General features: G+C 41.8%; 1 protein-coding gene across 3 annotated transcripts in view; it reads right to left on the bottom strand.

Moving 5' to 3' along the window:
* Positions 1-26,568, bottom strand: part of LOC144791017 (cytochrome P450 2J2-like) — a 381,495-nt gene that overhangs the window by 115,780 nt on the left and 239,147 nt on the right. The window contains exon 1 of one of the 3 annotated variants that reach the window (XM_078665648.1): positions 12,303-12,503. The exons of the other annotated variants lie outside the window; for them this stretch is intronic. Coding sequence (XP_078521774.1) covers positions 12,303-12,473 — 171 coding nt within the window. The 5' untranslated portion in view covers positions 12,474-12,503. Of the gene's footprint in view, positions 1-12,302; positions 12,504-26,568 lie in introns of those variants that run through there. 3 annotated transcript variants of the gene reach the window in all.

Raw genomic sequence — 26,568 nt, 5'->3', positions numbered from 1 at the left:
GATTTGGTCGACCGATCGGTTCAGTCCCTGCTAGGCCAAAAGGGGACAATAATGTCACCGCGACTTTCTTCCTCCCCGCGATTATTACGACAGACGCCGGAGGAGGTAGTTAGCCTGAGCTCGAGACACAGTGACGAAAGAACCCCAAACCTGGGCGGAAGCCTTGATGGATCAGAAAAGCTGGAATTAAAAAGAAGCAATGACCCTGTGGGCCTGGATAAAAACGGTGACACAAATGGGGAAAACCAGCACTTTGAGACAAACTTGGAGTCGTCTGAAACTCCAGTATCTTCAATCCTGGAACTGTTGATAATGGAGCAAAAATCGTTACAAGGATTATTAGAAGTAACAATGCTAAACCATGACATATTGAAAAGTCAAAAAATGCACCTGTCCAAATTTGAGGGAGAATTACATGGTATTAGGGAGCAAATGCCCTAAATGTTAAGACCCGTCGTAGATTTGGTGGTTACGAGTCTTGGGAGGGAAGGGGAAGAGGAAGGTGGAATTACTAAACCCCCTTCATTAAGTCAAGTCGATATAGCCCATTCCGGGGAAACACAAGTGTATGTGTCAAGATGGCCAATGCTGGTAAAAAGAAGATGTGAATTTAGGAATTATGGCTTACCAAAAAGAGTAAGAGTGGTAAGAAGGGGTCTGAAAGCAAAGATACGTAAAAGAGTGACAAAAAATTATGAAGAAAGGCATGAGTTAACAGAAGCAGTAGTGCATGATCCCAAGCCCCATCCCCATAAAATGGCGAGAGAATTCAGAACAAGATCAGAGAATTGGGGCGGGAGCCTAGTAAAAGAGGAAAGCAGCTGCAAGAAGCAAACCCACCAGGCAAAGGTAACAAAAAATATGAGACAGGTGGTCCTTGAGCAAGTGAGTGCACCCGCCCGGAAGGTCCCAGCTAAAAAGAAGGTATACTGGGAAAGTAGCCTGGAGGAGGGTTGTAGAATTAACACAGAACTACATCAGGGAGAGAGTAATTCTGGAGAAGAGATGGATAAAGGGAACAAGTCACTCTATTTCGAATGAGTAAAATTGGGAAGGGGCGGAAAAAAAGCTAAAAAGAGCGCTTATTTAAATAGGTCCCACCTTCTTAACATATTTGTACATTGTCCAAACTTAAAATGTATAGGCACAGAAGACTTGAAACAGGTGGGATTTCAGGTAAATGGTGACGGTAAGGAGGTTACTAAGGTACAGTTTTATTCTGCTCTGGCCTTAACGGCAATAATAAACGCAGAGCAGGGGATCCAAAAAGAGGGGATTAGACTAGTGCCTAAAGAAGAGCTAGTACAGGGCCTGATGGGTGCCCCAGCAGAGATCTTTTTTAAAGTACCATGCAGGGTTAGGTAAGAGACAAGTGAAGCTACCAGGAAAAGAAATGGACCAAGGGCGGGAAAACATCAATATAGTGATAAATAATTCGGACCTAGAAAAACTGGAGTTATATTGAAAGCCCGGCAGGCCCCTCACAAAGCTATAGGGAAGAATCAGAAATAAATGATCCCCTGAGCGATGTAGAATAGGTAAGGGGGCAATCACGGAGCACACATATGGTCTCTTGGAATATAAATGGGATGGGTACCCAAATAAAACAGGAAACTCTGAAAGAACTCGCAAAAAAGTGTGAAATCATTTATATACAGAGACCTGGCTCTGTGGAGAACCCCCGGTAGTGGAAAGGTTTTAAACAAATTTACTGCCCAGCAGAAAAATCTACCTCTGGCCGCCCGGCTGGTGGCTTGCTGACCTTGATTTCAACATGTTTATTAACAACGGTTTTTCAGATACCCGTGACGTCTAAGTGGCTTTTGGCTTGTAGAATACAAACATCATTTGCTGATAAAAAATATGAAAATATGCTGATCCTAAATGTGTATATGCAGTGGAGCTCACGGAAGGAATATGGGGATGAATTGTTATATTTTAAGAACGATATGGATACACTGTGTGATAAGTATGGAAATGATTTGATGCTGTTATTGGGAGATTTTAATCACAAATTAAACCCCAAATTGTCTGATCAGTGGTATATTGAAATTCTAGAGGCTTGTGAAGTGAAAAAAGCAGAATTTCTGGAAACTAAAATAACGACTGATGCGGCCAACCTGGGCAACTTTTTGGCGACAAAAAGTTTATTTTGTCTAAATGGGAGGATAACTCAGGACTGTCCCACAAAGAAAACTTTTAAATATGGGACTCAAAATTGCCCGATAGATTATATTTTTATGTTGGCTTGGAATCTTGAGTTGATAAAAGATTTTAGGATTGCCCCTGCGGAATGTAGTGATCATAAAATGTTAAAACTAGAGCTTGTAATTGCCCAACATTTAGCAGGTGATATAGTTATCCCTCAAAAGATGGATTATCCAAAGCGGATAACCACTCGGTTAACTGAAAAATATATCGAAAGGTTAACTAGACTGCAACAAAAGGTGCAATTAGGTAACTTGTGCGGCAAAAATGTACCTTGGTATGTTGAGAAAATAACTCAAGTAGTAAAAAGCATAAGCGTAGAATTAAGGGATGAGGCAAGCGCCAATAAGAACAATGAAAGGTCACAAGCAAAGCGAGGAACTTGGTTTAATCAGGAATGCCTATTAAAGAAAAGAGAAGTTAGGCGAGAGAACGTAGCCTACAGAAAAAATTTGTGCAAACCAGGGCAGAAAACCTAATAAAAATAAAGAGGGAGTATATCACCCTAATCCATAATGCAAAAAGGACCTATAAAGAAATGTGTTGGTGCAAATTATTGGAAGCAATCGAAGCCAAGAATACACGGCAGTTCTGGAAGTTAATCCAGTCAGCAACGGGACCTCCGGTTGCTCCGATGATTTGCGTAGTGGAAGAGGGGGCGTGGGCAGAGTATATATAGCATTTATATGCCCCGAGAAGTGGGACTGGAAATGAGGCATCTGGGGATTGGCGAGGATCTAAAACAAGAATGTATAACAATTAATGTCCTTAGAACAATAAAGACACTGAACCTAACTAGAGCTGCAGGCCCAGATAACCTACCAGCCCTGATATTGAATTCAAACCAGACTTGGTGGGCGGAATTCTACGCGAAAATGTTTGCTTTAATTTTAGACCAAGGGACTATGCCCCCAAACTGGAAGGGAGCCATAATAAGACCTCTACACAAGACCCGAAGAATTACAGGCTAATCAACCTATTGGATGTAGGAGAAAACAATTTCTCTAAAATAATCCTCAGTAAGCTAAAAGCTTGGGTGGAACATAGATCTATCATACCGGTGGAACAAGGGGGCTTCAAAGAAGGCCATTCCACGATAGATCATTGTTTTGCACTGTGGGCTCTGGCCAGGAAATAGATGGAACAAAACGGAAAATTATTTTGCTGTTTCGTCGATTTCCGAGCGGCATTTGACACAGTAGACCGAAATAGCCTTTGGGAAGTACTGGAAAACTATGGAATGTCACAGGGTATATTGAATATCTTAAAAGAATTACATAGTGGCAATTGGGCCCAGGTCATTAGAGATATAAAGGGCTCACTAACCCATAAAATCCCAGTAAAGAATGGTTTGAGACAAGGGTGCATTTTGGCACCCTTGCTTTTCTCAATCTTTTTGGCAGACCTTCCAGCGACCTTGGAAGTTGAAAAAAGTGCGAGCCCGCGAATGAATAATAATAAAGTGTCATGTCTCTTATACGCTGATGACCTTGTGATCTTGGATCGAACTGAAATGGGCTTCCAAAGAAAACTAAATGTGTTCAAAAAGTATTGTGATAAAAAGCTCTTAAAAGTGAATATGGAAAAAACAAGATCCTATGTTTTGGAAAGAGGGTAAACAATTTTAATTGGTTTTTAGGACAGGATAAATTAGACGTAGTATGTGAATATAAATACTTAGGCCTCTGGTTTAATAGCGCTTTAAAGTGGAATACCCACTTGGAGGCACAGAGGCACAGACAGCAAAGGCTTACTCTTCGGTCTGTGGGTTGAAAAAATGTAATGTAATGTAATAAAGATTATGGCGATATGTCACACAGACCGCTTCTGAAGGCTTTTGAAGTTAAGATCCCCCCACAAGTGCTTTATGGAGCAGAGGTGCTTTTCCTGAGTGGTAAAAGAGGGTGGGACCGGGAAAATGTTGCTGTCCCTACCAAATAGCTCCATGATTCAAGCTATTAGAATGGAGGTGGGCTTAACATCATGGGAAGTAAAGACCCAATTGTCCCTAATAAGATTTTGGAATCGACAGGAGCCTGGTGGTGATGAGAAGGTATCAATTTGGTGTAGAGAGGAAATTCGAGCAAGCAGCTTACGCTGGGCGCGAGATGTAAAGAAAACCCTCCAGAAGGTAGCCGCACACTTGAAATTGAGCCTCTCCCCTCCACTGATGAATATAGTATGCACTAAAAAAATGCTTAGAGACCAAGGGTTTGAATACTCTAGATCAAAAGACATGGACTATCTGAGGCTAAAAAAAAATCGGTGAATTGGGTAAAGAATGATTGGGAAAAGGAGGCCCGGTTCCCATACCTGGATTTACTGCCTAGTAGATGGCTAAGACATGAAATCTTGAAGATTCGGGTGGGCCTAAATCCATGGAAGATCGAAAGAAATATAAGAGTGGCCCTGATCCATCCGGACGGTACTTGTAAATGTGGTCTAGGAGTAAGAAATGATATTTTACATATACTGCTTGATTGTACTTGTATTTTAGTAATTCGGAAAACAGTTTTTCGTCCAATTTTTTCAAAATATGAGGTGACCTCTCGTGCTGATGCTATCGCCCTCCTTACAGAAATGCCTTTTCTGGATATAACAATTGCGTTGGGGAAATTTCTGAAAGCAACAAGAGAATATGTAATGGAGGCAACAAAGGAGAATGGGAGAGTTTAAAATGATAGAGTATCCCAATTTTATGCTTATGGTTTTATAAGTGTTGTAAATGTGTAAAATGAATTGTGGTTTTAAAGATTTTATCCTTATGGTTTTATAAGTGTCGTAAATGTGTAAAATGAATTGTGGTTTTAAATATTATCACAAGGTGTGATCCATTGTATTATGTATGGTTTATAGACTATTGTCTAAATAAACTTTGTTATCATTCAATTCAGTCAGAGAAAGAAAAGTAAACACCAATCCCATGTTAAAAGAATAAGCACCAATTTGTCAACAGACATAGCCTGACATTGGACCTCTGTCTTTGAAATAACAGAAAATTTGACAGATAAACAGAATTTAAAGACATCTTTATTTATTGCTGGGATTTTCCCGACCCCACAAAAATCATCTCACAACCCACTCTTGCCCTTATTCTAATATGGATAAACTGAGTGGTGTTCATTTACAAGCCCCTTGCGCCGCTGGTGCGTCACTTTTAATATGTGAAAAAGTGACGTACCAGCAGCGTAAGGGGCTTTATAAATAAGCCCCAGTATCATTAAATTGGGTAACAACTGTGCCTGTTCTTTACTGATATTTAAGAGCTGCAATAATAAAATACTATTATGAGTTAGTTGAACAATCCACCCCTGCCCAGCTGCTCTTACCCGCACAGGCCGCTCCTGCTTACAGCTACACATTAGAGGGGAGGGAGGACATACCTTTAAACCAACAGGGTGTGGAGCCCTGTGTTCAACCGGTGCGTGGATGTGCGCAGATGGGCTTGCCTATGGCACTTACTTCGTGCACCACTGCCGCCTTTTTAGGTACCATTGAGTGAGCAGAGGGGTTGAGCATAAGCCCAGCGCAGATGGTATGTAAAGAAAAGGAAGAAAACGTGCTATGGAGGGAGAAGGGCAAACTGGCACCCAGATGAGCCTCACTTGTGACTTCTTGGAAATAAAAGGTAAGTAAAACAACAATGTTAGCAAAACAGCAGAAACATAATAAAAGACTACCCACAATGGGTTAAGGATGCAATACAGTGGTCTCAAAGTCTACACAAGGAGCCCTGAGGCCAGCCATCCCCAATGAAGAAAGGCTGCACGCTACACCGAATGTGGCATGGTTTAGGGGCACAATGCTCTATAAAGAGCTGAAGGTCACGAGGGTGAGTCACAACAAGGCATATTTATCCTTCCATGATGGCATAAACCAATATAGTTAAAGTATTACTATTAGTACACATAATTCTGCAATGGAGGGATTCCTCAGATTAAAACAAAGCGTACTGTTCAACTAACTAATAGTAACATTTTATTATTGCAGCTCTTAAATATCAATAAAGAAGAGACATAGTTGTTACCCAATTTAATGATCCTCAGTTTATCCACATCAGAATAATTGCAAGAGTAAGCAATTAATTCGTGCCACCTCCCTGCTGGCACATGAAAAGAGACAAGTATATTAGTTACATACTTGCCCACAGGCATTGTAATCCTCAATGTCTCTCTCTATTAATTACATAATTATAGAAAATGCGCAGTACAAGGTACTGTCATTAGAGGATTGGCATATTCAGCATCAACCTATTTAGCAGCACTTTCAGTAACAATAAGTCTAACAAAAACTCCTGGTTAAACCCGTAAAATGTTCTTTTGATCAGACTTCTATAGCTTAGTTGGATTTTTCCTGCCCACAGAAGGGTTACCAATGGATAAACATTAGATAGAAGCTATTTTAGAAAGGAAGGCTCCAATTTCAATTAAGGAAACTCAATCCTCTCTTGGAATTACTACAGGTTTTTTTTAAACACATGGACGTAAATACTGTAATATTTATTTATTTTAAAAAGTTAGAAATTTCAGTTAGTCCACTGTAGCCAACAAGATCTTTAAATAATTAAAAAAGAAATTCCTTAAAGCACTGGGTCTTCTTCAACCTTCAAGTCTTCTATTTTGGAAACAAATGCTTCCGACCAGGCCTTAAAAGCTGTGTTCATTGATGACTACAGAAAGGAAGAATATCATCTCATCACCTTTTATTCACGGATTTTTACTAAAGCAGAAAAAAGTAATCTGTGTTAGTAAATGAAAGAAGCATTTAATGAGTGGACTCATTTTTGATTAGGAACCCAACATCAAATGACTGTCGGAACAGACAATTATTTTTTTACAAGATCTCCAACAAACAGAACGTAGAAACAGTAGTCGAACTAGATGGGCCTTCTTTTTACGCTAATATGATTTCAAGATCCATTTTTTCCAGGAATTCAAAATTTTGTTGCAGAATGCTTATCTTGATAATACCATGAATGTGAAATCCTTGACAGTGAAAAGATTCCATAACCACTATTATCTCATCTATTTTAGATCAAAATAAGAAAGACCCCATTACATTAAAAAAGTTTCTTTTTGTCAAATTCTCTTTATTGTGTTTTTTTCAACGTATGTGAAACGTTCACACATTGGATATGACACTTTAAAAGGTATTCTAGGTTTTCAAAGAAAGAATGGGGCTTGTTATACCAAGGTGGCTTGACTGTGCTTGACTGTTTAGATCCCTGTGTATTTCTTCTCGTGTTTCCAATCTTTGATATTTCCATCCTGGATTTCTTATATATTTGGTTTTGACAGGCCTAGGTTTTTAGAACCATTACTTTTTTTATATTCTTAGAATTGTGTTTCAGACGGTAGATGTATGCAGAGTGCCAAATATGAAGGACTACCCAGAGAGAGGGCTGGGATGAAGCAACAGAGAGTATACTGAAGCTACTGCAGCAAAACCAAACGACACCAGGGGCAGAACTGATGTCTGGGCTTTCTGAACATATCGGATGCACTCTGTAAGCATAGTGTGCGTGGAGCATTGGCATATCAATTTTCCTGAAGGAGAGTTCAATAGAATTGATTTCTACAAACCATTTCCGCTAGCTTTGCAGTGACCTCTAGTAACAGTCTGAAGCTATTTTAAGGCAGCTCTACTATAGGCTGATGGAAAGGCCAAGCAGACGCCATGTTGTTTTGGCCATGCGTTCCCCCCCCTCCCCCGCCACACACACACAGCTCGTTACCAGGGCCCTGCCTACAGACGCGGTATTAAAAAACAACACCAGTAGCCATGGTCATATAGAAAGCAAGACCCCTGAATGCTGAATTCTGGGTCTAGATTGTAAAATTACTATAAATTGTAACAGGCTGGATGTAATGCGTATTGCACCAACATAAGACTCAAAAGGGCAACAATAGATTTTTTTTTACTTTAAAAAAAAGGTAACAGGGGAGGAGGAGCTACGCAAGCAACCAAGATGGCCGCATAAGCTCCCGGCTCCGTCGACCTCCGTCGCTGGCGGACTTATCCTGAACTTCATCCTGACCTTCCGCCAGACTCCCGTGTGTCTGAATCGTTGCTGAGCCCAAGGGGGCAATCCCGGAGTTTTTATCGCCTTTCTTGACAAAGTTACACCGTCTTTCATTTTTGGGCCTACTCCAGTGTGTAAGCCGGGGCCTCGAGTACTGACCCAGCCGGGTTTCAGTTGAACAACATCGCCCGCGGGCACCCGGCAGGGTCCGGTCTCATCGAAGTGGAACATATTCTCTATCCTGGTGGTGGTCTTTGGTCCCTGTGAATACTGGACGAACGGCGACGAGACGTGGTTGCCGCAGTGGGTGGGGGGCCAGGTCCCGGGACCCTGCTGCAGCCCTCGGGGTCCGCGGGTGGGCCCCCGCTCTCGGTAGCAGTGTAAAGAGGGCATAGCCTGTGAGTCGCCAGTCGCTTCCGTCCACTCCGCGCCTGTTGGTTTCCCCGGAGTAGCCGGCCTCCGGGGTTGAAGATCTGCTTTGTTATCGTTCACGCGGAGATGGATCGGACGCTGTGTGGACCGACCCTGGGGACCGTAATGGCCGCCATCGGGGCTCTTCGACTGCAAATGGAGGCTGCTCTCCCCAATTTGACTGCAAGCCTCGAGACTGTTTGTTTGAGACCGGACTCCAGCCTTGTGTCAGACCTGCAACATACGGTGACCCCCGCGGAGCTTGATCTACCTTGAGAGGAGAACCCCGAATATGATCAGAAACTGGTGCCAATTGTACCCGCACAATTACAGAGGTACGTTACTGGAGCCCCTGAACAACTAGCCAGATCGGCAAAGTCATCGCCCGCACAGGACTCATTTCTTCCTTCTCTTCTGGAGACCTCCACTAATATTTTTTGGATTGACTTTCGTGTATCTGATAGACTTCGAGACTTAACCTTTTTGACTCTTTCAGGCTATATTGATCTCCTTTTTCAACAAAGCTTTGACTCTTTTGCTACTATACTGGTCCGACTGGATGGGGTTTGTGCAATGGATCGTAAGGGCCAGGGCTGAGTTCGACTGTTGGAATTTGGTACAATTACTTTCTTTTGGCTCTGCGGGGTTGTATCTGTGGGAGTGAGGGCCAGATGGAATTCGGATTGTCTGGGTTTGGTGTGACTGCTATGATCGAAAAGGGATTTGCTGCCTCTGTGGTGCCGGGGGCTGGGCGGGACGGTCTTTTCTCTGTCGGTGGCTCCCCTATTGGCTTGCTTATTAGTCTGTTATAACTCGCTTAATACCGCGGTAGGGGATGTCTGCTTTTGGCGGGGGGGGAGGGGAGTCCGGGAGCCCGTATCGTTTTGTAACACATTTCCTCCTCCATCTTTTCCCTTCCTTGGGGTGTAGTTTAGGGGGCGACAGGCACGCTGCTAGTGGGGTTAGGTCGTAGCCATCTGCAGAGGTGCAGGGTGGGGGGTTGAGGTATTTATTTTTTTTCCTTTATTTTGTTCTATGACCTTTCTATTTCCCTTTTCCCTTCTTCACAAGAGATGTGGCATATTCTCCTGATCCTTTTGTTCCTCATATCTGGGTGTCGAATGTCCAATCTTCATACCCTGTATCCCTGGTGGGCGGGTTCTGATAAGGTTTGCTTATGGTTATCTGTATCGTATTGTTTTGGCTCAGCTCTAAGCTGGTATTGATATTTGTCATATGCCTATGATTATAGTGTATTTCCTCACTTCATTTGCCCGTTCGCCGCTGTAATATGTTTCACCAAATGACACCCGATATGTATATGTTTACTCTTGTGTTATAATCAATAAAAATATATATAAAAAAAAAAAGGTAACATTAACCCCTTAACTGCTTAGAACGTTCCGCGCCATTGTGGAACGTTCTATTGAGCGGGCGGGGCTGCGACGGCCAACGGACGTGTGCAGCACTACAAAGGTAGTGTGCGCGATGGCCGTTGGCCGTCAGAAGCAGCGATGAGGTTAAACCTATGTTTAAGATGCAACTAACTAATCGTGATGCCTCTTCCCGGTTCAGGAGGGAGCCATGTCAGGATTCAGTCGCAAACCTATGATGGCTTGGGGTTGGACAGAGTGGTGCTATTGCCTACATTTGAAGTGTCATTTATCCTCAAAAATTGAGGGGCAGATTTATGAAGGCCTTGCACCTCCGGTGCGTCATTTTTAACATGGGAAAAAGTGACGCACCGGCGGCGTAAGGCCTTCCTAAATCTGCCCCTGAGTTTTTTAAAGAGGTGAGTAAACAGGACAAAGGCATGGGGAGTGCAGTATCTGTCCTGAGAACAGAGCTTTTAATTCCACACTGTACAATTGCTATATGGTCTCACCCTGCATCATGTGCCCTGTTGGGGACAGACTGCCTTGCCACTCACCACTGCAAAATGTGTAATTGCACAACACTCCTGTGAGCTGTTTCACAATGTGAAAACCAAGAATCAGTGGCTGATAGGGGTGACTCATAACCAACCCATTGTATCTGTGAGTGTTGATGACATAACCTCTTACAGAAAGATCTAAAAAGGGGTGACCTAAGGTGCATAGTTCATGACCCTCAAGTATGAAATAAAGGTAACACTTACTCCTTACAGAAGAACTTTGGGTTAAATGTGTCTAGTTCTAGGTCTCTTTTTGTTCACCAGAACTTTGAGGTGATTTGACTTGCTAGATACACCTTTTAAATATTAAAATGACTGCAATACTCTTTGTCTACCTCCCTTGTTTCCTTCCCTCTGTCGCCCGAACTTCTCTCCCCTTGTCAGTTTTTCCCTTATATCTATGCTTTGCTTTTGTAACTCATGTAACTCTTGTAACTACGCTCTAGCAACTGATGTAACTTTGTAACTATGTTCTGAAATAATGTTCTTCCTCATGTAAAGCGCTCTGATACCTCCGGTTCTGGCCAGCGCTATATAAAACTTTTCAAATAAATAAAGAAAAGAAAATTATATAAAGTACGCCAGTAGTATCAACTGAGTGAAACCAAAGGAATCTATGTCTACTGACTAGCCACAGCCACCAATGTATTCCTGTTACGGACGAGTATACACAACATTGCATCATACAATTATTTTTGTCGAAAGATCCAGTATCAAAGATACTTTATTTCGGTCAAATGATCATAAAAGTGCAAATAAGTACATTTTAAAATTGCAAACTACTGTTTACCTTTTTTTATTCCTTGGGGAAGGCTGAGATACATATTAAGGTATCAGAACTAGGGCTATTTTATCCCCAACACTGTACTTCCGGACAACACTCTGGAATCATATTTGGACTCCCTGTGTACAAGAAGGATGTAACTCATTATGAATTTTACATCTATTGATCTGATAAATGAGCTCACCGATGCAAAAAGAGATGTGACTATTTGAATTCAATGCATATGAGCCCTGATGAAGTTCATGAGACATACTGTGAACGAAACGCGTTGGCGGGATGCTTTTGTACATATATGGATTTAAAGCAAACAAGGAATACAACAGATATCTTGTGGATCTTTATGGACTATAATTCTTTCCCGGGTGCACCTTTCCATTTGTGGTATTAATTTGTTTCTGCTCGACAGTGGTACCAAACAACGGCAGGTACCGTAATAGTAGTGCACGGGACCCTAATGTATTGAAACTTACAGTGAGGTGCAGTATCTATTTTTATTTATTTTCGTTTTATTTTTATTTTATAAAGTTTTATATAGCGCGAACTTGACCCAAGAGGGCTTTCATTTAGGATCGTTACGTTAAAAGTTACATCAGTTACAAGAGCATAGAAAGGTACAGTACACAAAAACAATGTTGCAAAAATTCGTAGGAGGGAGGGAAGGAAGGAGTCAGTAGCAGGCAGACGAGGAGGAACTGTGCCCAATGTCCGGCTGGGTAGGTGACGGTCAGGGGGAAACCAAAAAATAATGTTGCAAGAATTTGCAGGAGGGAAGGAAGGAGTCAGTATCTATGGTCCGCCGTTGTTATATTTTGTCTTGTGACCTTTAAATATTGAAATACATAGATACAGTATTACATATATAGGCATCATATAGTATGACACAACTTGTTCCGACTCAGCAAAGCATTAACAACAAAAACCTCTAGAAAGAACCAGTACTTTACCCGGGAGAGGGTCCCATCATGGAGCTGGAAACTCAGTTCCCACAGGTTTCCAATGAAGGGAAGTGGACGGGGTCCAGGCGGGAGGTGTTGGCCAATGCATCGCAGTTTACGAAGCCAGGCGATAAGGACAGCAGCCACCAGTGTGAGCAGGAGAACATGTAGCAGCTGCATCTCACCTAGGCAAGCCTGTTCCAACTCCTGCAAGACCGGGCGGTTGCAACTGTAGTAAGGGCTGCCAGGAGGGTGGCAGAAGTACTCCAAGAACAACAGGCGCTGGGCGGTGTCAGTAAAGGGCGGGGAGCCTTGAGTAAGTCAGTGTCTTGGAAACCTGCTCTGTCCTAGTGAACGTATGTGTAGGAAAGTAGATTGTTATTTGGGTTGGACACCTGCTAGATGACACACAAATTAAATAAACTTGTGATCAATCCCCGGTAATGTGACGCAAAGCAGTCGAGATTAAATCAAAGGCATTGTGTAAAGTATGTAAGTAGTGCAGACACAGGCCTCGAAAAATCATGACAATGTTAACAGACTTGCCCGACTAGTGAGTTAAATAATCTCTCAACGTAATTGTAATGCATATGACGCATAAACTGCGCTCAAATTGTGTGATCCTAGGCAAGTATTTTACTCCACCGAGTTTGCTTTGCGTCATTATCACATATGAGAGCACCTTCAAATATGGAAGTGTAACATGTCTGCTGGAGAAAAACGAATTTGTCTGATTTAATAGACAACATGTTTGCAGGAAACTCGACTTACCTCTTAGTTTACTAAGAGCAATATCATCAGAGTCGAGGCAGGAATGTTTCTCAGTTCCTGTTTAAAAACGCTCACTTTTAATACATATATTACTAAAGCATGATGTGGGAGTGCACTGTCATTGACAGACAGCACATTTCCATTGAAATGGCTACAAGCTTTCCCACTGACATGCAGTTTTACTGATAAAACTATACAGAGTTTTCCCCCAGAGACCCACGTGGCCACTATTGTGGTTCTTCCGAAGACATATCTGCCTTCACTCGCCTGTTTAAACTACCATCCCATATCCCTCATCAACACCGAGGTGAAAATCTTTGCCACTGCCTTGGCTCAATGTTTCCGTCCTCTTTTGCACAATTTGGTCCACCCAGACCAATGTGGCTTGATGCCTGACCGGGATAACCGGCATTGTATACGCCGTCTCCACCTCGCCTCCGTACTTGGCCTTGCTTTTCATTGATTTTGAAAAAGCATTTGATACTGTTGACTGGAGCTATTTGGAAGACGTGCTGGAGGTGTTGGGATTCTCCCTTCCATTTCGGCGCCTAATCCGAGTTTTATACTCCAGTCCTAAAGCAAGGGTCCTAATCTCTGAGGCATTCCCTATCCAGAGGGGCACTCGCCAAGGTTGTCCGCTCTCGCCGCTTTTATTTCCGCTAGTGATGGAGCCCCTGTCCTCTCTCATACGCCAAGATCCCCGCATCCGGTGTTGAGCTTGGGACCCCTATCCGGTTGCCCTTTACACCGACGACGTCCTCCTATCCTAGCGGACCCCAAGAACTCCGGCCCACGGTGCTTGGACGCCCTTTCCGCCTTTGAACGGGTCTCTGGCCTTCAGCTCAACCAGGCGAAATCCACTCTCGTTCCCCTCCACCCGTCCCGTGCCTGCTTCGATTGACAAAAAACCATTCCTCTGCGAAGGCAGTCCTTCAAATACCTGCGGGTCTGGGTCACCCTGCTTCCAGAACTTGAATGGGGCCTCAACATTACGCCCCTGGTTACCAAGGCCAAGGCGGACCTCAGGCAATGGCAATCCCTTCCTCTTAATCCCCTTGACAGAAGAGCCCTTTTTAAAATGATGTTTCTCCCCCATTTTTTATATATTCTACAAAATATAACCTTTCACCTCCCGGGGAGGTCCGATCCAGCATACCAGGGTGAGCTCTGATCGACGGACTTTCCACAGCTCCAAGCCTACTTGTACGGGCCCCCATACCACAAGTCCTGCCCCCATCACTAGGACAGTCCTACTGGCTTGGCGCACTGCCCTCTGCCACACTAAATGGGATGGGATGGGATGGGAAACTTACCCAACATACACCCCTGTGGCATGGTACTTGGCTGCCGAGGCCTCGACTCTCCGGGATTTCCGTCGGTGGGACCACATTGAGATCTTGCTTCTTGGGGAGGTTGAAGTAAGATGGCGGCCGTGTGAAGACGGCCGAAGGTGGCTCCCGCAGGGCTGACATGTAAACGAATGGTGTAGAAGATAAAACCCCCAGCCCCTATCCCTCGAAATGCGAACGTGCCAGGAGCAGAGAAACCCCCTCATACCGGGCATCGGAGAGTGGGTTGCGGCGTTGACGGCAGCTGCGGAGGTCCTGATTGCCGGCTGCACAGCATTTGAGAGCGGACTCTCTGAAGTTCTGCAACGGGACCCGGCGCTGGGGGAGCAGATCCTGATGCCGCCGAAGGGGGCTGCGAAGGGCACGGGGGGCTCCGTGCAGGCGGGCCCCCTTGGCTCTCCTCGAGGGGATGAACAAGAGACGACTCCCGTGGCCCAGGGGCAAGAAAAAAAATGAAAGCTCCGGACGGAGAGCCTCCTCGATGGGAAGGGGAGGGGCCCGGCTCCACAGCCCCAGCCATAGCGGACCGTCATCGATCTGCTCCGAGGTCAGCAAGCAGCGCGGATAGAGGAGCAGAAAGGGACTGGCGTCCAGAGAAAGAAAATTCTGGGTAAGCCACCGTCAGGGGCAGAGGAAACGGGGCTTGAGGCCGACCCAACATGGGGGGGAAATACCTGTGACTGTGCGGACACCCGACCGAGAGCAATGGGGGGGACACTGAACCTACTAGTGAGCCAGAAGATCAGAGGTGTACTACAACTGAAAATGTAGGGCTCCCTGTTAGTGTTGTCGATGCACTTATCGCCTTAACCTCCCCAATCCCCACTAACACCCATATTATTTATTTATTTATTATTTATTTAAAAGTTTTCTATAGCGCGAACAAGACCCTTAGGTATCAGAGCGCTTTACATTACATGAGGTAGATACAGACAAGAGTTAGTAAATTCGTTCAATGTAAAAAGGTAGGTACATTTAATAATACTGACAATATAATCTCGGCTGCTTCCAATGCAGAAAGTGAGGGGGGAGGCTCCCCCATGAGTCTGGAGACGAGCTGGATGCACAGAGAGGACTCACAAGCGGGAGGGAGGCCCAAGAAAAATCCGGGGAGGGGCCCACTAAAACAGGAGCGGATTTGAGTACCCCCAACAGATGGGAGTCAAGGGCTAATGGCCCGGAGAAGGGAGTAGAGAAGGATCCCATTGGGCCCAAAAAAATACATAGGAACCCCGGGGAGAAGGATGTTGACTCTGAAGCAAATGACTTATACTCCCTATCAGACGCCACCTGGTCTGGGTTGGATACAGAGTCAGGCTCCAATTTTGAATCGAGTGAGGACAGTGGCTCAGATAAAGGTACTAGCGGCAGACAAGCTTCTCAGGCCACTCGAAAGCCAAATAATAGAGCCCAAAGAGCCGATAGCCTGAAGTCACAGGAGCTAAGGTGGGACTACTCCCTTGGGGACCAATTGGTAGGGATTGAAAAAAGACCAGAGAAACAATCGATTAAAAATACGTCAGCAGCCCCGGCCCCTCCAACTTTGGAATCAATCCTTCAGTGTGTCGTGGCGCATCGGGAGGAAGCTCGAATGGAGAGCAAACACGCACAAAATGTTGCCAGGAAATTACAGGGGGCCGGGAGAAAAATTGGAAGAACCTGTAGCAATATTTGCGATCGGATGTCTGAAATGGAAACAAGTACAGCAACCCTTGAGGAGGTTCTCGCAGGATCAAAGGAGGGGATAGAAAACAAAAAAAATTCAGGAAAGTAAATCAATGTTTTTTTAATAGTGCTGCAGCTAGAGATAAGGCTCAACGTAGTCGGATGGTATGGTTCAAGAAGCAGAGTAGGCGAAGGGAGTACCAACGCAGATATTGGGATGGGTACGTTAACTGTCTGCTCGATTAATATTGGGGGGCTGAATGAGCGAGCTAAGAGAGATAGGACGAGTGAAGCACTGCGAACTCTGGGTTTGGACGTTATCTGCCAGCAGGAGACCCGCCTTCCGTGGCAGAAGAGAGGTCTTAACTTTATCCCTGGCTTCACACAAGTAATCTGCTCTACACAGACCGTAAATACGAGAGGAGTGGCAATACATGCTTCCTACCGGCTTCCTCCAAGCAATCGCACACTATCTGACAAATGGGGCCGGTGGGCAATTGCTGTAATTCCCACCCTTGGTACACTTTGCACCATATACGGGTCAAATTTAGATGATGCTGATTTATTGGTAGAACTAGAGGTAGAGCTCGCCTCTTGGCCCACTCCATTGATAATATGTGGAGATTTTAATATTCATATGGATTCAGGGGGGCAAGGGAGAGCTGGGTACCAAGGTAGGAAACAACGAGTTTTCATGCAGTACAGACACTGGCCGCAAGCCATGGGCTGGTAGATATCTGGTCTATAAATAAATCTGGGGACCCAGTTTATACATATTACTCGTGCCCACATAGAAAGTATGTTAGGCTGGATTATTTTTACACCCCCAGTTCACTTGTAAATAAAGCCCAGATAAGGAAGCTACCGAAGGTTCTTTCGGACCATAACCCCCTCGTCCTGGAGATTGAGATTTCAGGGTATCTAAAACCCCCGGTAAGGTGGACCTTCGATAGAAAACTACTGGTTACCAATGGGTTCATCGATCACATCAAAAGCTGGACTATACAGTTTTTTTTATATTAATAGGTACAGTACGACAAGGGAGATGGTTTGTGACGCATATAAATCTGGGCTTAGAGGGGAAGTAATTAGCTGGGTTTCATAGGAAAAAGCAACAAGAGCTTATTAGATCAGTGATGCAAGACCTGAGTAGACATGAGACAGAACATATGGCTACTATTGTCCAAAAACAGATGCAGCGGCAGTCAGAGATCGAACTAAAAGTAATTAGCACCAAAGTTAAGATAAATGGGCTGTTTAATCAATCTATAGCCGAAAGATTCCAAACTAGCAGACATGAACACTATGAATATGGGGAAAAAACAGGGAAACACCTGGCTCTGCGGAGCAGACAAAAAACAGCGACAAGTAGTATTACGAAGTTAAAAAGAAAGGATGGTACAGTGTCCTCTGATCCTCATGAGATAGTGAATATTTTCCAAGACTTTTATCAAGATCTCTATAAGTCCAGGCATCAAACCACGGTGGATCCGGGGACTAGGTTCCCGCCTGTGATACAAGAGTTAGAGGGAGATATCTTAATGGAAGAAGTTAACGAGGTATTGCTATCTATGGCCTCCCGGAAGGCGGCAGGGCCAGATGGCCTACCCATGGAGATCTATAAGATGTTGCATACGGAACTTGCCCCTTTGCTGTGGGACCTGTTCTTAGCAGTCCAGCAGAAAGGCATTCCTCCTAAGTCATGGGAATAGACCAGCATAGTTATTTTCTTGAAAAAGGGGAAGGCGGCAGACGATCCGGCCTCCTATAGGCCTATTACATTAATAAATACGGATGAGAAGATCTACTCCAAAATCCTAGCGAGGAGGCTTTCAAAGGTCATCGATTCTTTAGTAAGCCCGTGGCAACACGGCTTCATACCCGGTCGTAGTACAACTGACCATATTAATAAGGTAACCTCATTATTTAACATCGCAGAGAGTTCTGGGCAACAAATGTCATTAATATTATTAGATGACCAAAAAGCGTTTGACCAAGTGGAATGGGGGTACCTCTGGCAGAACTTAAGATCAAACGGCTTTGGACCCCCCATACTTACTGCCCTAAGAGCAATGTATGTACAGTCATACGCAAAAATACAATTGATAGGGCAACATTCTGGACAGGTAAAGATTGCAAGGGGGACAAGGCAGGGCTGCCCATGTTTCCCAATCCTTTTCGCACTATACACAGATCCGCTAATTAGAGCTATTCTAAATGACCCAGTGATCCTACTGGTGGTGGTAAGGGGATACTGTACTAAAGTGCTAGCATACGCAGATGACATCGCGGTAGTTATCCCTGACCCCCAGGCGACAATTGGTAGGATAGAAGATCTAGCTAGGGAGTTTGGGGAGGAATCCGGTTATGGGTTAAACGCAGATAAAACCAAGATCATCTGCTCTAGCTCAATCTTGTTGCAGGATCCCAGGAGGGCAGAGGCAGCAACGTATTTAGGGATGGCAATTGCAGCTGACGTCGATACCATCTGGAATATTAACGTAGACCCTCTTCTGATTAGAATAAGTGCAGACCTTAAGAGGATGAACAATCTACATTTATCTATCATTGGAAGGGCAAATCTTATAAAAATGACTATGTTCCCGAAAATACTCTATTTATTTCGCTGTATACCACTAGAACCCCCTAAGTCTATGTTTAAAAAAGTTGAAGCGATCTTCTCACAGTTTATCTGGGGATATGGGAAGGTAAGGAGATCGCTGAGATTTATGTCCCTTCCTCAAAACCGAGGGGGGCTGGCAGTGCCAAACATCCTATATTATTACTGGGCTATTATGTTTCAACAAATGTCTATATTGTTTAGACCAATCTCGGTAATTTACTCCACCATCTATCTTTGAATTAGCTATGGGAAATCTAGCCCCAGGCCTTCTATTCAGACAATTGGATAATAGCTACTACAAAAGAACTCGCTTCAAACCTCTCAGAGCAGCATGGAGGGTGTGGCAGAAAAACAGTAAATTGTTGAATATTCCTAAAATTCATTGTCACCTCTATGGCAGTCATCATTCTTCCCAGATTTTCTGTTTGACAAGATCAGTAGTAAATGGGAACAGGCGGGAATTAACTCTGTCGGTGACATCATTAATTCAACTGGTCTTATGACATTTGCAGAGATTCAGGACCACTTTGAGATAGACCCTCGAAGCTTATTTAAATACTTGCAAATCCACTAAAACAGTTATGATTCACCTTACTTCTCATTTAAGCATTCCGCTTTTGGATATTTTGGTCCGGAAACATCCCCAAGTGAAGGAAGTATATGCGCTGATGATCAAAGCTAGCGAGGATGATATAGTTAAAGTGGAATGTGCATGGGCAGCTAAACTTGGAAACCAGGATGTGGATTTATGTAGGTCCCTTGAACTGTCCAAAACGGTTCTTTTATCGGCCAACTTAAAGGTTCAACATTTTAAGACCATATATAGTTTATATTTTACACCGGCCAAACTTTGGACCTGGGGGAAAAGGGATTCGAACGAATGTCCAAGATGCGGGCAAGGTCCGGCCAACATGATTCATATGTTCGCTGAATGCTCTGAATTGGGGCTGGTTAAATTGGGGATCAAATCCTTCCTTAGTAAGATTATGGGATGTACAATCACACTTACTCCCTCTTTAATAATGCTGGGATGGGATGAATCCTTGCAGTTAGAAATAACACAGGTTTATTTTTGTTTCATGGCAACAGCAGCTCTCCGTATAATGATAGCCTCTAAATGGAAGGATAAAGACCCCCGACATATCAGGCTTGGTATGCTAGACTGTTTCATATATTTAATTTGGAGATCGCGTTGTACAAATGTAAGGGGAGCAGAGCTAGGAAAAAAGTGCAGCAAATCTGTGGACCCCTGCTGGAGTTTCAGACACAGGGATGAGGATGGGGTCGGGGGGAGAGGAGAGGAGAGGAGGGGAGGGGGAGGGGGTAAAGGGGGAGAGAAGGCAGACTTAAATGTTTATGTTTAGTTTTCTTCTTCTTCTCCCTGTGTCTCAGCCTCAACTCCCTCCCTTTAGGTGCTTTTGTTTCTCTCATACTCCTCTCCCTCTTTATTTTCTCTGGGCCCCTTCTTCTTTTTTCTAGCTCCTTTATGCTTTTTCTGATTCAAATAATGTTCTAATTAATCTATGCTGTTGTTATTACATATGGGTCTTTATGTATGTTTATGTACTTGATTTATCTTTCCTGAATTAATAAAAAAAATCAAAAACAATCTCGCTTCTTACAGTTTTGAAAAAAAAAACAATCTCGCTTCTTGGGGATGTCTGGGTTGGGGACCACATCCGAACCTTCACAGATTTGCAGCAGCGCTACTCCCTCCATTCCACCCAATTTTACAAATACCTACACCTTAGGCATGCCCTCAAAGTGCACATTCCGTCTCTCACCTCCCTCCCTGAATTTAGTCTCCTCGAAGCCCAAGTGATGATGGGAACCTAGGTATAGGGAGGTGTCGTGGATTTACTGCTCCCTAGTGAACAATGGCCCTGCAACCCAAGATTCACTACGTGCCCGCTGGGAGGGTTGGCTGGGCCCCTTAGAGAATGCGGACTGGAGAGACGCTCTTATGGCCCCCAAGAATTTGACAACCTCCTCCAAACTGCGTCTAATCTACCTCTATTATTTACCTTGCGTGTCTATATAGAGCCCAACTGCGGCCCTCCCCAACCTGTACACGATGCAATCACGCTCCAGCTGACTTTTACCACATGATCTGGCAATGCCCTGTTCTTGCACCATTCTGGGCGGGTGTGGAACTGGAACTTACACAGACCCTGGGGAGGACGGTTCCCCACAACCCATTAGGTCTGTTTCTAGGTGTGTTTGATGGCCTGGATGGCTCTTGAGCTGACAAGCACTTTCTTGGGACTGCAGTGGCGGTGGCGAAACGTGACATTGCGGCACTCTGGTCTCAGGCCAAGTCCCCTACTGTATGGAGCTGGAGACAGGGGGTAGACTGGTGCAGAACTCAAGAGGAACCCCTCTTTGAAGCCCAGGGCTACCGTGAACTATTCGAAAAGATTTGGTGTAAATGGTTCAATCTATTGCCTGAGGGGTGTGTGTGTTCTTATGTATCATGATAACCTCGCGCAAGACTCTATTCTAATGAATGATTTACAGGTCTGGTCTCTCTCATCTTCCTTGTGGTTGTATACTATCCAGACACTGTGCTTGATTTTGCTGCCAATGTAAATGTGTGGTTTGTTTTAAAAATCAATAAACTTGATTATCAAAAAAAAAAAACTATACAGAGTACAAACGACAATGTGTGGAATATGGTTTCAGCAATTTTTTTATCATTTGCACATCAGCAAGTAAAGTGTTCTGATTCATTTTGATCCTATTAAAATCTATGATTCCATCACATTCAGAATTTAAAAAATGTGCTGTGCTTTCCAAACTACTGAAATATATTTTGAAATATGTGCATGGTTCACTTACAAGATATTTAAATGATGTGTTGGAGAAAAAAACATCCTACAGCCTTTACCCCAGCACAATTGTCAGTCAGTTCAGGTATACCTTTGAACACACAAATGTGACAAGATAAAAACAAGATTTAAAGGCATCTTTTCTTTCTGAATGAACAGAACACTTAGGGGCCGATTACGATGCGGCGCATGGAGCCTTCAGGGCCGCATCGTAATGGGCCGCTCAGTTCACTTTCCAACTGCCTCATTATGATGTAAGTGAATATAAGTGGGTGACCCAATAAACCCTTGCGAGCTTGGGCTGAAATCTAGTCGATGCAAAAGTGCTTGCAAGGGTTTTTTTTTGTGTATATATTTAAACTAATTTGAAAACAGGAAGCTGATCAAACTTTACTGCTAGTGATTTTGGGATCAGTTTAAATTAATTAAAACACCTGTTTAACATCTGATACAACACTCACTTGGTAAACAAAGTGGTAATAACTCACTGAAGTGAAAAGCTACATGGGAAGTAGTTTTTGTAAAAAGCGTTTTTATATATCAAATATGCATTTCATGGGGTACAGTGTTTTTTAAAAAGCAAACAAGAATATTCAGTAATGTACAAGTGGACAAGACATATATCAATTGTTCTTTGAAAACCACTTGCGTTGTAGTCCACTCTTTTTAAGTTATAATACAACGTAATTAAGCCAAAATAACTAAAATAACATGGTGCAGGATTAATCGCACGAAAAAATGTGGACTGATGTGTCGACGTTTCGGCCTTATGGTTGACTAATCTTCAAGGCCATCCTCAGGACTTTCAATCTTAAATCTAATAAGACCCCTGTAAAAGATACAATAACCATATTGTTACCTTTTTATTTTACATATTTAACTTACAGTTATCTACCCGTGTGCTAAATGAAAAAGTGAGATCAAAATATGTTGTTCTATACAGTGACAAATTGTTATTTAACTGTGTAGAGGAGTTTACAATTAAAACATTTCTCAAAGATTACAGATTTCAATTTGCAAAGAATTACAGAATAATCGAATAACTCTAAAAGGAATAATCAATGTTCCATGCATTTATAAATAATGCTGATATTCCATAGTCTGTGTAACTCAAGTAGGTAATGTATTTTTTTATACTCCCTTTAGGAGCATCTATGACTTTTCTATAGGCTTCTGCTTAAAAAGTACTTTTTTCGAACTTAGTAATCAGGTTCAACAAAATATATTGTGGACAGCAAGAAGTTACAAAGGATTACTTAAAGGTTACCTGTGTCTCCTAATGGACAGCTTCAATAACGTTTTTTGGTACAGGACCCTTATTTCTTTTGTATATATCTTGTCCTGTTTTCCAGGCATTTACAGACAGAGGTCAAATTTCAAGCTGTGTCTTCCGAGTGAGCTTGGTGTTTACTTTGCTCTAACTGACTTCAAAGTGAGGGCGTTTATAGGAAAGAGGAATTCAGTTTATTCTCCCCTTGGAGCCTACTCGTACCCCTCATATGCCCCGGTTTACAAGGCTGCAAAAGAACCCTTAAATAGCATATCATGTAAAATGTGGATGACAGATTTTTATTTGAGCTAGATAGGTAAGTGGGTTACTGCTTTTAACACATACATGTTGTTACTTGCAGTTAATAAATTGTAATCTTTCTAATATAGCACATTGAGCACTGAAGGACATGTGACTCTAACATCTTGTAACCCTCCCTGTTTTATGCTTCAAACATTTTGTACATTGATTTACACACTTTGATGATTTAGTGACTTTGTATAAAATCTATGTTATGCAAAGCGCTCTGACACCCTGAACTGGGTTGAGTAGCGCTATAAAAGATATAAAATAATGGTATGTACATTGTTATTTGGGCAAATACTGGGACAGACCAACATATATGACTGAACAAAGTCAAAAGCATGCCTCTCTTAAGAATATGTGAGGTGACTAAAAGCTGTGAGCCTTTCTTCCCCTCCTTTCCATTTGCATCTAAGTATGAGCCTCCAGACCGCACGGAGCGGTATGCAGACAAAATATCGAAATTTAAATATCAATATACGATAATATCGATGTTTAAATATCGAAGGGACATAATATAGAAGGTAAGTAATATCGATAGATTTTAATATCAAAATTAGTAATATCGATGTTTTAAATATCGATGTTAGTAATATCAATGTTAATAATTTTTTGTATATTATTATGTGTTTATTATGTTTTTAATTTATTTTTATGTAATGTAATTATTTTTTGTATTTTAGTACTGTAGCGGGTTGTGGGTTTATAGGGGAATAGGGTGGGAAGTAATTTAATTATATTATATTAATTATTAATTATTAGGAATTAAAAATTAATTTTAATTAATTGGTAATTAATTTTAAATAATTGATTAATTGATAACTATGTTTTGTAGCGGGTTGTGGGTTTATAGGGGAATAGGGTGGGAAGTAATTTAATTATACTAAATTAATAATTAATTAGTAGGAATTATAAATTGATTTTAATTAATTGGTAATTAATTTTAATGAATTGTTAATTAATTTTTATTAATTGATTAATTGATAATTATGTTCTGTAGCGGGTTGTGGGTTTATAGGGGAATAGGGTGGGAAGTAATTTAATTTTACTAAATTAATTATTAATTAGTAGGAATTATAAATTGATTTTAATTAATTGGTAATTCATTTTTATTAATTGATTAATTGATAATTATGTTTTGTAGCGGGTTGTGGGGTTATAGGGGAATAGGGTGTGAAGTAATTTAATTATACAAAATTAATTATTAATTATTAGGCAATATAAATTAATTTTAATTAATTGGTAATTAATTTGTATTAATAGATTAATTGATAAATATGTTCTGTAGCGGGTTGTGGGTTTATAGGAGAATAGGGTGGGAAGTAATTTAAATGTAATTAAGTAATAATGTTTTTCAATTAATTATTTTGTTAATTGTATAATTGTTTATTAATGATTAATTGGTAATTACATATTATTAAATGGTATTTTTATTAATTTTTTTAGTTAATTATTTATTGCTAATCATGTTTTTAATAATTATGTATTGGTATTTGTAAATGGTTTATATTTATTTAATAGTTATGTTTTTTATTATTTAAAAATAGTTTTTGATTGATAAGTATGTCATTTTTACTTCTACGCTATCCAACACTTTCCCTACTGTTGCACTCTTTGGAGTGGGAATAGTAATTTTTACCCCTACGCTATCCAACACTTTCCCTACTGTTGCACTCTCTGGAGTGGGAATAGTTATTTTTACCCCTATGCTATCCAACACTTTCCCTACTGTTGCACTCTCTGGAGTTGGAATAGTAATTTTTACCCCTACACTATACAACACTTTTCCTACTGTTGCACTCTCTGGAGTGGGAATAGTAATTGTTACCCCTACGCTATCCAACACTTTCCCTACTGTTGCACTCTCTGGATTTGGAATAGTAATTGTTACCCCTACGCTATCCAACACTTTCCCTACTGTTGCACTCTATGGAGTTGGAATAGTAATTGTTATCCCTACGCTATCCAACACTTTCCCTACTATTGCACTCTCTGGAGTTGGAATAGTAATTGTTACCCCTACGCTATCCAACACTTTCCCTACTGTTGCACTCTCGGGAGTGGGAATAGTAATTTCTACCCCTACGCTATCCAACACTTTCCCTACTGTTGCACTTTCTGCAGTGGGAATAGTAATTGTTACCCCTACGCTATCCAACTCTTTCCCTACTGTTGCACTCTCTGGAGTGGGAATAGTAAGTGTTACCCCTACGCTATCCAACACTTTCCCTACTGTTGCACTCTCTGGAGTGGGAATAGTAATTGTTACCCCTACGCTATCCAACACCTTCCCTACTGTTGCACTCTCTGGAGTTGGAATAGTAATTGTTACCCCTACGCTATCCAACACTTTCCCTACTGTTGCACTTTCTGGAGTGGGAATAGTAATTGTTACCCCTACGCTATCCAACACTTTCCCTACTGTTGCACTCTTTGGAGTGGGAATAGTAATTTTTACCCCTACTCTATCCAACATTTACTTACTTTTTTAAATTTGTTTTACATTTTTATTAATTGTTATTTATATTATTATTTTATGTATATACATTTATTTGTAATTTATTATATTTACATTTATTGATAAGTTATTAAAATAATGTATTTGAGTTATTATTAATGAAGTATATACTATGTATTATATCTTTAATATTATTTGTTTTTATTACATAATTTATTAATTTTAAATATTATAATATATTTTAACTATGTTTATTACATTTATAAGTATTATTTTATTAATATTACATTTGTTTTTATTAAAAAAACGTTTTTTTTAAACGATATTTTTGACATCTATATATTTTTTACGATATTTTTGTACTTACCTTGTTAGAGATAGGATGTCGATATTGTTGTAATCGATATTTTTGTTGCGATATGTTTGTATGTAGATATTTTTGTACTCGATATTTTGTCATAGATTCCACACAGCCAGGGTCAGATTGGAGCAATAGGAAGGCTGATGGTCCCTTAACTTCAGCCTTTATCTTTGGCCCAGCTGGAGGTGAAAATAAATAATAACAAGCATTTGCAAAGCCAATAGGTCTCGCCTATGCGAGATCTATTGACTTTGTCATTTTCTTTTAGCTATTGCGTACAGCAGCACTGGCTTCAGTACAGCATGGCTGAAAATAAAAAAATAAAAGCTCTATGATGCAGTCAATGCTAGCTGTGTCATAAAGCTTTTTAGTCGAGCCTAGGCACCACATGCGCTGTCTCTTTCGAAACATGCAGTATCTGCTTTATGGGCTTCAACTACACCCACCGTTTGTCATTTGTTGCATTAAGTGCCATTGGGAAATCCTTGCTTTTCTGTGGTGAATTGCTTTAATTTGTCCCGCCTTTACGTATGATGAAGGTGTGCCTGTCAGCGGTGGGGTTTGCTTTGCACAGCCTGACTACGCTAGGGACATGTCAAGCAAAATGAAATGTTTGCTGAGCCTGCGCGTTCACTGCTGACATGCAC

This window comes from Lissotriton helveticus, chromosome 11 (assembly GCF_964261635.1).
Source record: "Lissotriton helveticus chromosome 11, aLisHel1.1, whole genome shotgun sequence".
Classification (NCBI taxonomy): Eukaryota; Metazoa; Chordata; class Amphibia; order Caudata; family Salamandridae; genus Lissotriton; species Lissotriton helveticus.
The sequence above is the reverse complement of the archived record's forward strand: the minus strand, read 5'-3'. Positions and strand labels throughout refer to the sequence as shown.